Source organism: Bicyclus anynana, chromosome 17 (genome assembly GCF_947172395.1).
Source record: "Bicyclus anynana chromosome 17, ilBicAnyn1.1, whole genome shotgun sequence".
NCBI lineage: Eukaryota > Metazoa > Arthropoda > Insecta > Lepidoptera > Nymphalidae > Bicyclus > Bicyclus anynana.
In genome coordinates this window covers 6,673,338-6,689,736 of record NC_069099.1, presented here as the reverse complement: position 1 = coordinate 6,689,736, position 16,399 = coordinate 6,673,338, and the positions used below count along the sequence as shown (strand labels likewise).

The following is a 16,399-nucleotide window of genomic DNA, read 5'->3' as shown; positions in this document are numbered from 1 at the left end:
TATACGAGCACACTTTGTTTTACTGGATGATAACGTTTATATATTAGTTATTACTTTGGCTACACTTAATTCATGGAATAATGGTCAATATATTATAGTGTTTATCATCACATCACTTGATTATATCACAGAAAACATATGTACAAATTATATTTACCACAAAGCGGTTGATTTTCGATTTTGAACTTTGTAAGAACAGATTTTATGTAATATTTTATTGATTTTTCATCAAAAGTTACTGTAAAATCGATTTAAATGGCCTGTTTTTTTTAAATATAAGATAAACTGACTGGGTACCTAATTTCAACCCTCTTAAGAGCAAAAGCTTTTTTAAGGGACGTTAAAAAAGCGTTCAAATACAGCAAATGCATTCCCAAATATATTATGTTCACACGACAGCGTTTTTGAACCTGTGCCTGTGTTTTTTTTTGGAGCAGGGAGCTGTGTTGCTTTTTAAATTTTGGGCGTTAAAAATAGACCTCAATTTACAACTTAGACCATGCTACTTTTGAACGTTTTTTCTACATCCATTAAAATAACTCTAGCTCGAATGAGGGCTTAGAGCATATTAATGGTGATAAACAAAAAAAAAACTTTGGCGCTGTTTTTATTGTAGGCTTTTCTCGAACCAATGAGCGTTTTGATACCACATAACTTTTTAGCATTAATTTTAAGTTTTTGATTTTACTTATCACCATCATATCTTTACTTTGACTTTACCCAAATTCACGGTGACGCTTCTTTAATCAGATTATTGTGGTGGCTGCAGCAAATACACAGATAAGATAATAAGATAATATATACACCTCTAATCTGCACTAAATAACACGTAAAAGTTTGACCATTTAAATACTTTATAAATATTTTAGTATTAGAAAAATTAAACAAGGGCTTGAACTAAATACAAGTCGGTCAGGTCAACCGTTGGTGTATTTTTTCACTTTTTCACATTAGTAAACTAGTACTGCAGTCATAAAGAGTAATAGTTCAAATTCGTTTAGTTTCTACCTAACATTTGCAATATGCTATGCAGATTATATATACCAATAGGCTGGTTAACACTTTTTTTAAACGGTCTTAAATAGTTCTAATAGATTTAAACATTTTATTTCATACTAGCTGACGTCGCGCGGTTTTACCCGCGTGGTTCCCATTCCCGTAGAAATACGGAGATAATATTCCTCGATAAATGGGCTTTCTAACACTGAAAGAATTTTTCAAATCGGACCAGTAGTTCCTGAGATTATTGCGTTGAACCAAACAAACAAACAAATTCTTCAGCTTTATAATTATATTAGTATAGATTTTGTCGAGACGATTACATGAAAATTTTAGTTTTTTTATATATGTTTTGACAATACGAGCCAAAATGTTATATTTTTACTGTTTCATGACGTTACAAACAAATCCCTTACAAACGGAGAGTTTGACAAAAATATTAGTTATCAATTAGTTTGACGTTTAGTACATCAAGTAAAATTTTGACGTCACAAATTGGACGACAGCGTTTTTGACGTTTGGAAAAAATTATATTATATTATATTTTTAAATTAAGTTATCTATAAATCCTTAACTTTTATTAATTAATATCGATGTATTTCTAACCCTTATTCCATGTACTACACGAAATTCAACTACTCTATTTTTGAGCCTTTATCGATCACTATCATATTTTAATGATAGTGACCGAGACCTTAACGATTAACGTGTTCTTTAGACACGTTAGTATTAGTCCCACCCTTTAGCTATTCAGATTTTTATGGAAAAAAAAAGTAAAACAATATTTCATAGTCCGGCCCAGGACCTAAAACCCCATAATCCGAAGGCTGAAGCAACGTGGCATTTACACGATTTTATGATACGTTAATCACAAAGAAAACACCTACGTCGTGTTAATTGCTTATTACAACACGTTTATAATTAACACGCACTGAAAGCTCGCGAGATTAATCACACACACATCGAAAATTATGGCAGCAAGAAATAGGTAACTACAAGTATAAGTATGCCTCTCTGACTGAAAGACATATTTGTTCCTTTTGCCATGGAGACCAATGATAATTTTATACTAGACCGGTAGTGATTACGTCCCTACAAAATCACCACAAAAAGTGATCCGAATAGGCTAAACAGGGTTTCTCAAAGTTTCGGCCCCTGTTAAAATTTCCAAGTGACAGCGAACCCCTTACTAACTGATGGAACTAGTATTTACGAATATTTGATATGTCGAAGCATGTCAAAAACTTTATATTTCTATGGATATCTTCAAGAATTAAAATAAATTTAAACACGTTAGTGAATCTTGTGATTAATTAATATTGTATACAATTTAATAAAAAATACATTCTGTATTGTTTATAATGAATATTGTTCTAAGGAATTGTACTAAAACTTATTTTTATTTAATTAAAATAACATTAACAGTAACATTATAATAATATTTTCATCAATGAGCAGAAACCTTTTAAAAATAACATTTCACGCCACAAAGATAAATAATATTAATTTACGAGACCAGATTCATATCAAAAATTTAATCGCGCTGAAACGCGAACCCTTTGGCTATCGCAAAAAGGGTTTTCGAACCGATAATAAGATAATAGAATTCAATTTCAAAGGCCTTAGTGTTTATCGTCAATTCACGTTGTAAATGTTGACTTTCACAAAATTTAACAATGGAAAAGAACTTGCCTACCTACTCATTCATAATTCAACTAGCGGACCCGGTCAAGCTTTGCACTCATGTGCACTTCTTCTCTATCCCTACCCTACCCTACCCTACTCCTACCCTACCCGGTTGATTTGTTTAAAAAAATCATTATTAATAAGTGAAAATGTAAAAAAAAGGTCAACGAATAAAGGCTTATAATATGTTATAATTATAATTTTTTTTGTCTAAATACTCGTACCATAAGTTCGCTCTTCATAAAATGTTGAAATACCATAATTCAACAATAGAGAAGACGTGGGCAATAAAAAGATCAGCAATAACTAGTATGGCAATAACTAGTATTGCAATAACTAGTATAGCAATAACTAGTATCTAGATAAGCGTTACGGTTTTACATCAAAGCTAGACCCAGCGGCTAAAATATGCTACTGAAAAATTTAATACCCAAAGCACCGGTTTGGGAGCAACTATAAATGCAACAAGCAATATGCAACATGCAACATGAAACATGCAACATGCTTTACATTTATTGCGGTGTAGCAGACACGGTGGGGGAACCATTACAGATAGCACTTTACAACGTGTTAGACTTGGTCGGACCACACATTCATTACGTACGCTGAAAGTTCGTGATAGATTACGCGCTTACCAAGACTAATAGGATTCAGCGTAGCTCCGAAAATTATTTCGCTTATCGTTAAAAAAGAAACTTATCTTATAGTTAGAGATCTCAGACCAATTATTGTATAGGACCTGCCTCGCTATACGTTACTTTTCTGTCAAAGTATATGATCAACGATCTAATGCGATTATAAAAACTGTCTCTATAGAATCGATGTTAAATAGTTGTAATCGTATTCGTCGGTTAAAGAGCTCCGTAAAAATACCTTTTTGTGCAATTGAATTGTGTAAAAAACGGGCAAAAATTTCTAGTTTAGTATAAGATATATACAAAATCTAAGCTCGTTTTCCTCAGAAAATGACAGACAATTTTGTTCGTGACTATGAGTGCGATACAGGTCCTTCTATAATTGGTCTGAGTTAGAGATATATCGAATTGGCTTAGCCAAATACCTGCTTTCTACATTCGATTCGGTGGGACATTAGGCTTGAAGGCTCGTCAACGAAGTCCTACGAAAAGTTTTAAAACCATCTTGCAGATATTAATATCGCTTCGGTGATACGTACGTAAACATCTATACTTAGGTATAATTAATCTGTAAAGAGGTCAATTCTGTACATGTAATATATTTCCTTAGTAACTATCAGGGGGTGATTAGTGATCGATACTGATGCCAAAAATGCAATCAGTAAAATTTTTGTCTGTCTGTCTGTATGTTCGTTATCGAAACAAAAAACTACTCGATGGATTTTAATTTTCTACTTCTGGGCACTGGGAAGGTTATAGTATACTTTTCATCACGCTACAATCAATAGGAGCAGAGCAGTGAAGGGAAACGTTGGGAAAACGGGAAAAGTTACTCCATTTTTACAGTGATACTACTATAAGGGCTGGATTAAACAGGTCTAAGGTCGAACGAAGTCGTAGGCATCCGCTAGTACTTAATAAAACTAAAATCTAGTTTCTAAGATTCACTTATAAGTTAATGAAATTAGGTAAAACAATAGCATAAAGAAACTACATAGGTACCTACACTCGTCGTAATATAGGTGTGAACATAAGCAGTGAAATCTGAGGGTAGGACGGTTGAAATTTAGAACATCGAACGACGATGACGAGGGTGAGCAAAGATTGAGTTAGTTTAGTAGAATATACTGATGCATTAAAGTAAGAAAAGTGATTAAATAAAATCCCTTGTTTAAAATTTTTATATACAACAAGATATTATTTCAGTAACGCATTGTTATCCGTTAAATCTTATTCCTCCCGTATATTTTTCTTAGTATTTAGGTCAGATACAAATCAATAATCATCATCAATACACATAAATAAAATTGAAGTGTCTGTCTCTAATAAGATAACTGGGTTTTCTCAAATAGGTACTTATAGTCATACGTAACTGAATATATACGTAAACTACATAGGTAAAATAAGTGTGTGACAATTACTTGGTGGTTTAATTAATGGTACTGAGTAATTTTATTAGAACAATACCATTTTTGTGTGTAAATGAATTTCGTCCGTTACTAAGCACTTCTATATCTTTCCTAATTTGGCGCGTATTTTTATTGTCTGTACATCGGCTTGCCTCTGACAGGTTGTTTGTTCCAGTTTCTTGAACAATACTGAGAGAACAAAAGTTTTATTTGAAGGCTATTAATTAGTGTTATTGATTTTGTGCTATTTTTTTTATTTTGTAACTTAGTACCTACTCCTTAACGCTAAAAGAGCCCAAGCCTGACAAACTACATTTAACTCTTTAAAATTCGAATAGCAATATTTTGTTGTTTTACAACTTTCATCAGTTTGTTTCGCCAACTTATCTAAACTAATTTTATATGTAAATTAAATCTTGTAAAATAATTTTTTGGGTAAAAAAAATGGGGTTCCTTCCCTACATACAAAGTGATGATGAATTTTTATCGTCTATCCTATAGAGTGGGCGTTATTGGTATTTTTGTGCATTAAAGTGCTATGGGATTAAAGTGCTAACTTAATCTACGGAACCCTACACTGCGCGTTGCCCGAAACGCACTTGGCCGGTTTTTTATACTACACTGGTTTATGTGTTCTGTGCAATAACTTAAAGATATTTCGTGATTGGGATTCGAGTACATATTAATTTGCTTGAAAAATATACCTATTCGTTCCTCGTTCGACACTCAGGTAGAAAGCATAATTTTTCCCCATCCATGATTAATCTGACTTGATTATGACACACGCCGTCGGATGAAAGTTAAAAACTCATCCATCCTGATTGATGACCGCATCCGGCCAATCCAGATACTCGGTGACCTTTAGTTTTAACATTTTTCATACCTTTATTTATTATTTTATCTGTGGAGATAACATATCGTTAGAAAGGCAAAATAAGGGATTTTTATTTGTCAGAATATTTTATGAAAAAAAAAACAAAAGTACATATTTGTAAATTGAACAAAATAATCATTCATTTCTTCTGTCATTGTATGGTTCGGGGACAATAATTTTAGAGTACTAATTAAACATATGAAATGCATGCCTATTGCCTAATCTAAATTAAATACACAAATAAGTTTTAAATAAAGTGATGTTCGTATTATTAGTATAGATTTCATAAAACGGACTAAACCAATCCATAGAGTTAATTAAACTCATTTCATAGAGCTAATTATTCTAAACGGAATAAATTTACTATATCTACTTGCACCATGCGACCTTTTACTGTTGTTCGTTATAGAGTTCAGTGCTCAAATGATTATATTAAAAGTGAACTAAAAAAACTTATTTTTCGCGATTAACCCTTTACTGTGGTCGTAGGTCCCCTGGACCCATGTTGAATTTATGAACGGATGTAAAGAACGGCGTGTGCCTTGGCGCCTCCCAGTTCTAGGTATCTTTCGAAAATACGTCAAATTATGTGAAAGAATGGACGTGCTTCGCTCTCTACTACAAAGGTGAGTATTGGTGTCTGTGTGGGTCCTTGCGTAACTTTTTTAGCTTTTGATGACTATAAATTCTACAGTATTTTTTTCAGTTATTTGTGATGGTAAACCAAAAAAATATTTCTGCAAATAATGATAAAATAGATCAATGGTTGAACTAATTAGATAGCCACGATGAAGATGAAATTTGTTCAAATTCGCCTAAGTAGGTACAAAATTCATGCTTGTAACTTGATCATTAATTTATGATGTCAAAATTTATTTGATTGAGTTTTTCTGTTTATGTCTTTACTCTTTTAAAAAGTATATAATATTGCATATAAATCGAGTTGCATTTAATTTTTCATGGTGGTATTCTATTTTTTTATTATCACAAGCATGTTTTCAATAACGACTGTTTTCAATAAATTCCATTATATATCAGTTTATATTATTGATTTTATTTAATACTACGATTGTCAACATTTCAAAGTAAAGTTTAGTAAAAATAAAAACTTAAAAATATAAATGTGATTTTATTTTATTCAACATAATAAATAGGTGGATCCCATGGACCTACGACTATATAAGTGTAATTATTTTTCACCACTACAGTTAAGGGTTAAAATAATAATGATTAAAAAATATACCTACCCACATAAAGAACTAACTAAGTAGGCATCCAATACCATCTGAAATAACAAATTACCCTCAATTAAAAGTCTTATCGCTCCTGACTCGTTCAGAAATCGTAAACCCAAATTGTAGTCGAATAAAATTTTATCTCAACTACATATACGAGTGGAATTAGTTACATAAAACGTTCGTTCCACCCTTAATAACCTCTATCAAAGTCAAGTAAGGTGTCAGAGGTAATAACCCTGATACTATAAATTGAACCCGCAAACGGCCGACAGCACTAAACAAGTTTTGAGTGTAATATAATGCTTAATTACTTCGCTAAAACATTTAAGCCTTACTCATACTGCGCTAGTTTTATTATTGAGGTTATGCCTGCCTTATATATTTATATATTAACTGTATTATATATGTATATATGCTTTATATATGTATATATGCCTTATATATATATTACGGTCCCTTGGCAAGCTGGTTGGTCCGGGTCAGGCAAAAAAAGATACGTTATTGAGATTTTTCTTTCTTAATAGCAGCCTGGAGTTGGAAAGTTGGCGGTATTAGTACACCCCTGTGAGCACGTAAAGCCGTCGGTCCTGCGCCTGATCTCTCACCGGTCGTGTCGGTCTGCCGTCGTATCGGTCTATGATAGTGAGGGAATAGAGAGTGCATCTGTCACATGAAATTAGCCGCCGTTGTCAAAAAAACAAAAGAAAATCGGTCGGGAGCAAAATATTGTTATTAATTTCAACATATAACTATTTTTATAACTTATTCTTATTACAAATAATATACAGTATGGTAAAAGAAGGAGGACACTTTGCATATCATGTTTTTTTTAAAGAGCAACCTCACATGTGTCTGGTTCTTCTTAGGATTCTGCTTTCTAAACCGGTAGTATAATCACCACAAACGTATTATTATTACTTACGTAGTTGATAGCCCATCGCATTGAAGTTTCAGGGTACTAGCTAGTGATACATCCTATATTAAGCTGCTCGCTTCCATTAACCTGATACATAGATGTTAAGCCTAATTAATCTATTAATATAAAGAGGTAAAGTTTGTTGTGTTGTTGGAGTTAATATATTATTATCTACCAAAACCGATTTTGAAAATTCTTTTACCAGTACAAAGCCACTTTTTTTGTGAGTGTCATAGGCTATATTTTATCTCCGTATTCTCACGGGAACGAGAACTACGTGGGTGAAGCCGCGGGGCGTTTGCAAGTGTCACTATAATTTCATAAGCAAACATAGCCTTATTATAGTACAAGCGATTCTTTTTTACTTACATACATTACATAGAGCTTTTAAATCAATTAACAATTTCGCTTTCTTTTTAATACCTTTAACCTAATCAATATTCTAAATAGGTTTAAAAAAGAAAGTCTTTTAAATTCTACGCTTAGGTTACTTAGTACATTTTCCTACAAAAACACTAAAAACTTAATTGCATTTGAATTAGCATTTTTATTAAAGTCGTTATTTACTAAGGATATCGTGTTTATTTTGTACTAGGATCTCAAAGAGCATAAAGAGGTGCTCCTTATTTCCGTGCTTAGAACGTAATGTATGTTTAATTACTTAGCTAAACATACCTTATTTGGCAGACGTTACAAGGTAACTAAATTTGGCCGACAGCCAGGGGCGTGTTTCAAGTGTTGTATGCGGAATATTGTAAAGCGATTGATTTTGGTTTATTAAGTGTCTCAATTGAACGGGACAAATATCAAAATATGAGATAATACACGTCATTTTGTTGAGTAATATTTTCAACAGCTCAAATGAAAGTACACTTATTTTGATCACTAGATGTTGCCGCGGTTTCACTTGCGTATCCAATTTTTTGAAATCGGGATAAAAATTGTCTGTGTGTTTAACCTGTCCATCTCTGTGTCGAATACGATTCATATTGCTTCTGCAGTGGAGCCATTATTTAATAACAAATAGGTATTAGTTTCCTGAAAATTAACAATTTTCCCCACAACTTATAAAAAATAGACAAATTGAATCTATAGCTAATTAAGCCATTTTTATTGTTAAGGAATTAAATAATGAACTAATGACGATAAATCCGAATGGCATTGTATTATAATTATTAGCTGAAAGCTAAGAATTAGTTCAGTTTCAGTTTTTACAAAATTCTCAGAAACCATTGTCTTTCCCGAAATAAAATGTAGCTAATATGAACTTAAAAACATCCTCGGCCTTTCAGTCAAAGTCTCACTAAAAATTATTTAACGTTTCAAATATTACCCCGGACAGACAAAATTTTTAAAAAAAGCTTGTTTGTACTTTGTTATAGAGTAAATGATAGATAACTTTAAGCACTTGATAAAACAAAGTTATTTTGAAATTACTGACAGAAACTTTAATTTTATTCATATGTATTGTAAAATCTACTAGGTATATTTCATTTCCATTAAATCACAGTCCACAATTACAGAGCACACCGCTAAGTTTCGGCCATCGAATAATAAAATAGTTGAGGTTTCCGTTCGACCACAATTTAACACACCAGCCCGTAGGGGCGTAGCTAATGGCCTCGTAAAAATCATGAAAAGCGTTTCGCAATCACAAGTGAGATTAGAACAGCGAGAACTTCGGCGGATTACGCCTCCTACATGAGCTGTTTTAACGCTGAAAAGGTCTAGATCTATAGATACCTACTTTTTACACAGACACTTTATACAACCTCTCTATGCTGTTAGCTCTGTGTGCTGTTGTTGTAATCAACCCATATTCGGCTCATTGCTGAAGCACGAGTCTCCTTGCAGAATGAGAGGGGTTAGGCCACCATGCTGGCCCAATGCGGATTGGCAGACTTCACACACGCAGAGAATAAAGAAAATTGTCTGGTATGCAGGTTTCCTCACGATGTTTATCCTTCACCGTTTGGGACACGTAACATTTAATTTCTTAACTCAACTGAAAAGTTGGAGGTGCATGAACCGGACTGGATGCGAACCTACACCCTTCGGAATTGGAGATAGAGGTCATATCCACTGGGCTGTCACGGCATACACTGCTGCTAATGCTGTGATGAAGGTTACAAGTGCGCTTTGGTCCGAGAAGAGCCCTCAAAACTCAGCCAGGATTTTTTTAATCACCATTTTACAAATTGATTAAGAACCGAGTACACAATCGTATAGTGCAATTTAATACTAAGCTTTTTATCGTCCAAATAAATAACAGTTAATACTAATATAAGATTTTTCTATAAGCTGGCGTTTAAAATCTGCCTTACAAAGACATCACGGTCCAAACGCCATAATTGGCTACTGTTCTATTAGGAGAATGAGCTAGCGACACCTATTATGACTTCGAATATGTACTATTATTTATGGTTTGTAAGTTATTATCAAAAATGTAGTGTATTCTTTTCTTGAAAATTTATTACCATACTAGCTAACGCCGCATGGTTTTACTCCCGTGATTCTCGTTTCGGAAGGATAATATACCTCGATAGCCTTCCTCGATAAATGGCCTATCTAAGATTGAAAGAATTTTTCAAATCGGACCAGTACTTCCTCAGATTAGCGCGTTCAAACAAACTCTTCAGCTTTATTATTACTAGCCGACGCCGCGCGGTTTCACACGCGTGGTTCCCATTCCCGTAGGAATACGGGAATAATATATAACATGTAGCCTTTTCCGATAAATGGGCTATCTAACACTGAAAGAATTTTTCAAATCGGACCACTAGTTCCGGAGATTAGCGCGTTCAATTCAATCAAACAAACAAACTCTTCTATTATTTATATATTATTACCACATTTGGAAGATGGATCATAAAGAATGATAAAAAATCCTCCTCTGAAACGGTTTATACCTTAAAAAATGCGCCCCGAGTTTTCCGGATAAAAACGGAAATAAAATTATCACGACGTCAACCTTGCAAAAAACGCAAAATATTCTCAGTTTATTAAAAATTCTTAAAAGATAGTAAATGTATATTCATGATAAAATTTATAGCATCTTTTACAAAATAAATTGCAGAATATTAAAGTGACAATTTTTATACAATTTTAGAGATTTTTAATAAGGTAAGGTCGTTGTTTAACATCCATCAAAATGTACATCAACTTTTAACTAAATAAAATCTCAAAGCAATAGATCAAGTCATCTTTTAATATAAGAAGATTGTAAGAGTGGTAGCGACTTTTAAACCTAAAATAAAAGCATTGTACATAATAATTAATATATTTATAGACATATGACTAACGGACACCCGCGACTTCGTCCGTGTGGAAATCAATGTAAACTTTCAAGACACTTTAGAGTTAGAATTTAAAAAAAATTTGAATCCCATTATATTTCGTATTTTTTTCATGATTTATGAACAAATTTTTATTTTTATTACTGTCCGTGGCATGCACCTGCAACTTTTCAGTTATGTGCATTTCAACAAATTAAATATCACGTGTCTCAAACGGTGAAGGAAAACATTGTGAGGAAACTGCATACCAAAGAATTTTCTTAATTCTCTGTGTGTGTGAAGTCTGCCAATCCGCATTGGGCCAGCGGGGCGGACTATTTGCCATACCCCTCTCATTCTGAGAGGAGACTCGAGCTCAGTGAGCCGAATATGGGTTGAAATATCACCTCTCTGTGCTGAGTTCAGCCCATAATGAAGCTTCGTATATATATTTTTTTTTTTAAATGAAAATCGTTTTGTTACAGTGGTGAAAAGCAGTATGCGGTATCAAACAACATCTCCCTTAAGCAGAGTCGGCCCAACCCAATCTCTACGCGATGCCGAACCGAGCTTTGTTGGGCCGATCGAAAACGTCACTGTAGCGCTGGGCAGAGAGGCAGTACTCACTTGTTCTGTCTCAGACATCGGTGACTATAAGGTGAGCTTTATTTACTAACTAGCTGACGCCGCGCGATTTTACCCGCATGGTAACCATTCCTATAAGAATACGGGGATATTATATAGACTATAGCCTTCCTCGATAAATGGGCTATCTAACATTGAAAGAAATTTTAGTCAAAAAAACTGACAAACAAACTCTTCAGTATTATAATATTAGTATAGGTACTGGTAGACACCCCACGGTTTCAGCCGCGTAGTACCCGTGTTTGTGGTAATAAAAAGATTAAAAATAGCCTATGACACTCGCAAATAACGTGGCGTTCTATTGGTTTTTTAAATCGGTTTAATAGATCCGAAGAATAGACTGGCACATTTTAGTTTTTCTAGTTATAAGAATAAATTGAATGGAAATACAAATTACCCACCTAATGATAAATAATCCGAGGTTTTCTGTTACAAGTCTATACTATCTTTACTTCTATACCATCGATCTCCTATCCACTTAATATGAATTAATTATTAATATTAAGTGGATGCACAATCAGCGACCAAAAAACGTCACCACTCAATGAATGTCAAACACAACGTCGCATTTGCAAATTCAACCTTAAACTCAATTTTCACTGAATTTGGGATTTTATTGAATATTGGACTATTATTGAATATTTTTTTTTGTGTTTTCATACAAAGTAATTCAATTAATTCCGACTATCCGTGTAACACACGCCTTTATCTATCCTTGCATTCTTAAAATACGTCAAACTTGGCTAAGTCATAATAATAAGGATGTGTCTATGGTACATATTATAAGATCTATTTACAAAAGAAATATTATTTACCCAGAAAATATTAATTTTAGAACACATGTTCTTTGAACACTTTTAATTAATTTTCAGTAAAGAATATAACCCCAGAGATAAGGAAAATACTCCCCAGCACCTTGTATAGTAAGTATATTATATAATACTGTAATATGTAGGTATATCAGAATACCTAATAAAAATGTATCTTGAAACATTGGATTAGAAATGAGATTACCAAATCGCATTTATATGTGTTCCATTATTCGGAGACAGAAAACTCATTAAACTATTAAGCCTACCATACAATTATGTATTCACAAGCTATAAGTATGGCTATTTTGTACTTTATCCAGTTCAACATAAGACGGAATTTTCCTAAGCAGGTTCCTTGTTACCTAAGAAGTCTTCGTCAAGTACCAACTTCCAAATCATTATTCTTAGCAGGATAACTTGGTTAACTCAATTTACCTATGAAAGTTAGTTGTAAAGTTCTTTATATTAAGGCCTAAAATTAATTGTAATGGAAGGTTTTTATATGAAATTAACAAACCCAGAGACGTTGGTATTATGAAGTTGGCATGATTATTTCTTATTTTTTAACCGACTCTCAAAAAGGAGAAGGTTATAATAATAATGATAATGATGATGGTTAACATAAATAATAATATTCCGTAAGTTTAAATTAACTCTTCGAACACTTACTTGTAATATCTCATCTCCTCTCATCTCATCTAATAACCCTGTCTATAGAGCACCGATTATGTCCTCAATGACAAACGACGAAGCTCTTCAAAAGGGATCAATCACTCTAATGACATTTATATAGTGTTTTAGTGGTGCTTCTCATGACTTGCGGATATATTGTAATCGAACTTTCGACGGGGGTAAGAAACTGACATGTTTGTTTATTCGGGTTACCTGCAGTAAGGTTACGTATCTAGTGAAAAAAGTTTATAGCAAGTCATGTCATGATATAACCGAATGCAATAAAGAAAGGTAGTTTTTAGGGTTCTATATTCAAAGAGTAAAACGGGACCCTATTGCTCAACTAAATCATTATAAGTTCCTTTTTCATCATGACATCACAAAATGGACGACAGCATTTTTGACGTTTGAAAAATTTGAGAAAAAAAAATTAATTTAAAATAAAGTTTTATAAGAAATCCTTAACAGGTTTTATTTATTATTATCGATATATTTCAGACCCGTATTCTAACTACTACACGAAATTAATATAATTTATATTAAATTTCATATGAGTCAACTATTCATTAAAAAATCTATTCTTTAAAATTTTATATTGCAAAATCTTTTCGATAAATTATTTAGTCGTTAGAACTTCAACAGGCGTTATGCAGGCTTATGAGTACAGGCTCAGTGACAATAAAACAACAATAATAAAAAATTTACACACTCCAACCATCTCTTCTTTGGACTTCCTCTCCTATCCTGTGTTTAAGTTATAATATACTATATTAATTATTCACTGTTTTTGAGAAAAAATCGCAAAACACAGTTACTTTATTAAAATATTATGCATCTACTAATCGTCTCTATAAAATAAAATAAAATCTTAAAAAAATTAATCGCGCAACAAAAAAAAAATGAGTCAAAAAAAATCAATAACATTAAAAGCTGAGGTACTTTACCAAAAGTACACTTCAAATCAAGAAATGGAATATCGCCTCTCAAATTTAAACTTTCTTAAACTATTACCATAAATTATGCAAATAAAACCGATAGAACCGAAGTTGAAGTAAAAAGCGATTTATTATTCGCTTAACAAACATCTGCAAATGCAAAATCCCTCAAAAACGTAGACCGCGGAGTAAACAAAATTAATGATCGCCCAATGTGAAACTCCTGCAAACATTTATCCCTTGGATTTGCTCTTTGGTGTGTTTTTTTTTTCTTAAGAGAGTGCTCCGTAAATAACCACTCTTAAAGACGACCCATTTAGTATCTTCAATGACAAACGAGGCAGCGTCGTCTCGTCGATCGATCAATCTAATGACATTTAAACAGTATTTCACGAATGATCCGTATGACTTGCGAATTTGTACCCGTAATCGAACTTCGGATAGAAGAAATAGATTGTCATTGTCCGTTATCTGGGTCACTTTAATTTATTTTCTATTCCAATTATATTTTTATTGTCAGCGAAGTCGTTTTTCGCTCGATAGACGTACACGTTTTTACATGTATCTTTTACCTTACCTTTATTATGTATTCTGAAATTCTGAATTTCCTTTGATTACCTTGTGGTTTTGTGCCCTTCCTAAAGTCAAAGTCAAAGTCAAAATTCATTTATTTCAAATAGGCTTAGTTTACAAGCTCTTTCGAAACGTCGGTAATAATATTAAACTTAAGATAATGGTGATAATAATAATTCAAAAATTTAAAATTAAAGTTACGAGGGTTCCAAACGTTAAACGCGCAAATTAAAGTATTCATAATGTTAACTCTAAATTGCTTCTATAATCTTATGATTCAAAATAATATCATGCTGTTATCAGAATGATATCATTTTGAAAGTCGAAAAACTGACGACCAATCAATTTAGTTTGCATAGTGGGAAGAAAAACTTGACCAAAAACACAAAATAAGCTTACAAAACGTAAAAGGCTTGCAAAAGTAATCTCCCACAGACAAACTTTGACCAAAGGAAATAGATATTATGTACCTACTAATTTGTAATCCGTTATTTTACTAAAACCATTTGCTGATGTTGTTTCAAATTTGCACATCCAAACTGTACTTTAATAAAAAGATTACATTTACAGACCTTTAGAGCACATCAAAATATTTGGGCGTAACAAAATGAGTAATATAAAAGCTGACTATCAAAAAGATGGTGAACAATAATTACTTTTTAGTGATGTAGCCGCAATTCCGTTGAATCAGCGGAAACAAAGACCATTCAGGCCGTTTGCTTTTATTACGTAGAATTAGCTCGCTTGCAATCTTTTTGAAATTCGCGTTTACGAAGAATTAAATGCATTTTTACTATTCTGAAAGGGGATACGGACGGGCCGTGGGCTTTTCGCCCGTTCGTTTCAGATATTATTTTTTAAAGGTTTATAACGAATCAAATGAAAAGCTGCCCGTCGAAAAGGCTTAATTGAATTTTGCTGTTATAAAATTCATTATTAAATCGATCTTTATTTTGAACCTTACAATTTTAACTTGTAATACAACAGTAGGTATAGTATAACATACAACTTGGAAGGGTTTGGCCGTAGCTACCATTGTTTTTTTTTTTATTCTGTACAAGTTAGCCCTTGACTACAATCTCACCTGATGGTAAGTGATGATGTAGTCTAAGATGAAGGAGGATAAAAATCCACACCCCTTTGTACTTCTACTAAATAATTTCTCCTTCAGCTGCATTCGCGTGATCGATAACATAACACACTCTTCTCATAACTCTTCACACTTTACATAAGCCTTCATAGATGTAGTTATACTTTGGGTCTATGGACGCAGGTCCATGCTGTAGGATGTATTTCTGGTATACCTTACATAAAGATTTTCTGTGGTTAGTTTTCCAGTTTTTCCAGAACCAATTGCTGCTTCTACCAAAAATAATTGCAAAATTCTTTCGAGGATCACTTTCAACGGGCGTTATTTAGTTTCATAGGCTCAGTGGCTTCAATAAAACATCATTAATAAAAAGTTGCGTAAGAAAGGCTTAAATCAGTAAGTTACTTCACACTTTATAAGTTAGGCAGGGGCCTCTCAGACACCATTTCACCAGTTAAGTTCATCATCATCATCATCATATCAGCCGATGAACGTCCACTGCAGGACATAGGCCTTTTGTAGGGACTTCCAAAACGCACGATACTGAGCCACCTGCATCCAGCGAATCCCTACTATCTTCTACTATCTTCAGCGAATCTTACTAGTGCGGGGTCGCCATTCCAGCACTTTGGGACCCCAA

The 16,399-nt window shown here is 33.1% G+C and overlaps 1 protein-coding gene across 2 annotated transcripts in view; it reads left to right on the top strand.

The window, feature by feature from the left end:
- The window catches only part of LOC112053629 (opioid-binding protein/cell adhesion molecule homolog), a 116,105-nt gene that overhangs the window by 55,150 nt on the left and 44,556 nt on the right, over positions 1 to 16,399 (top strand). For both annotated transcript variants that reach the window (XM_052886581.1, XM_052886580.1), the window contains exon 4: positions 11,518 to 11,690. In XM_052886581.1, coding sequence (XP_052742541.1) covers positions 11,518 to 11,690 — 173 coding nt within the window. The remainder of the gene's footprint in view (positions 1 to 11,517; positions 11,691 to 16,399) is intronic.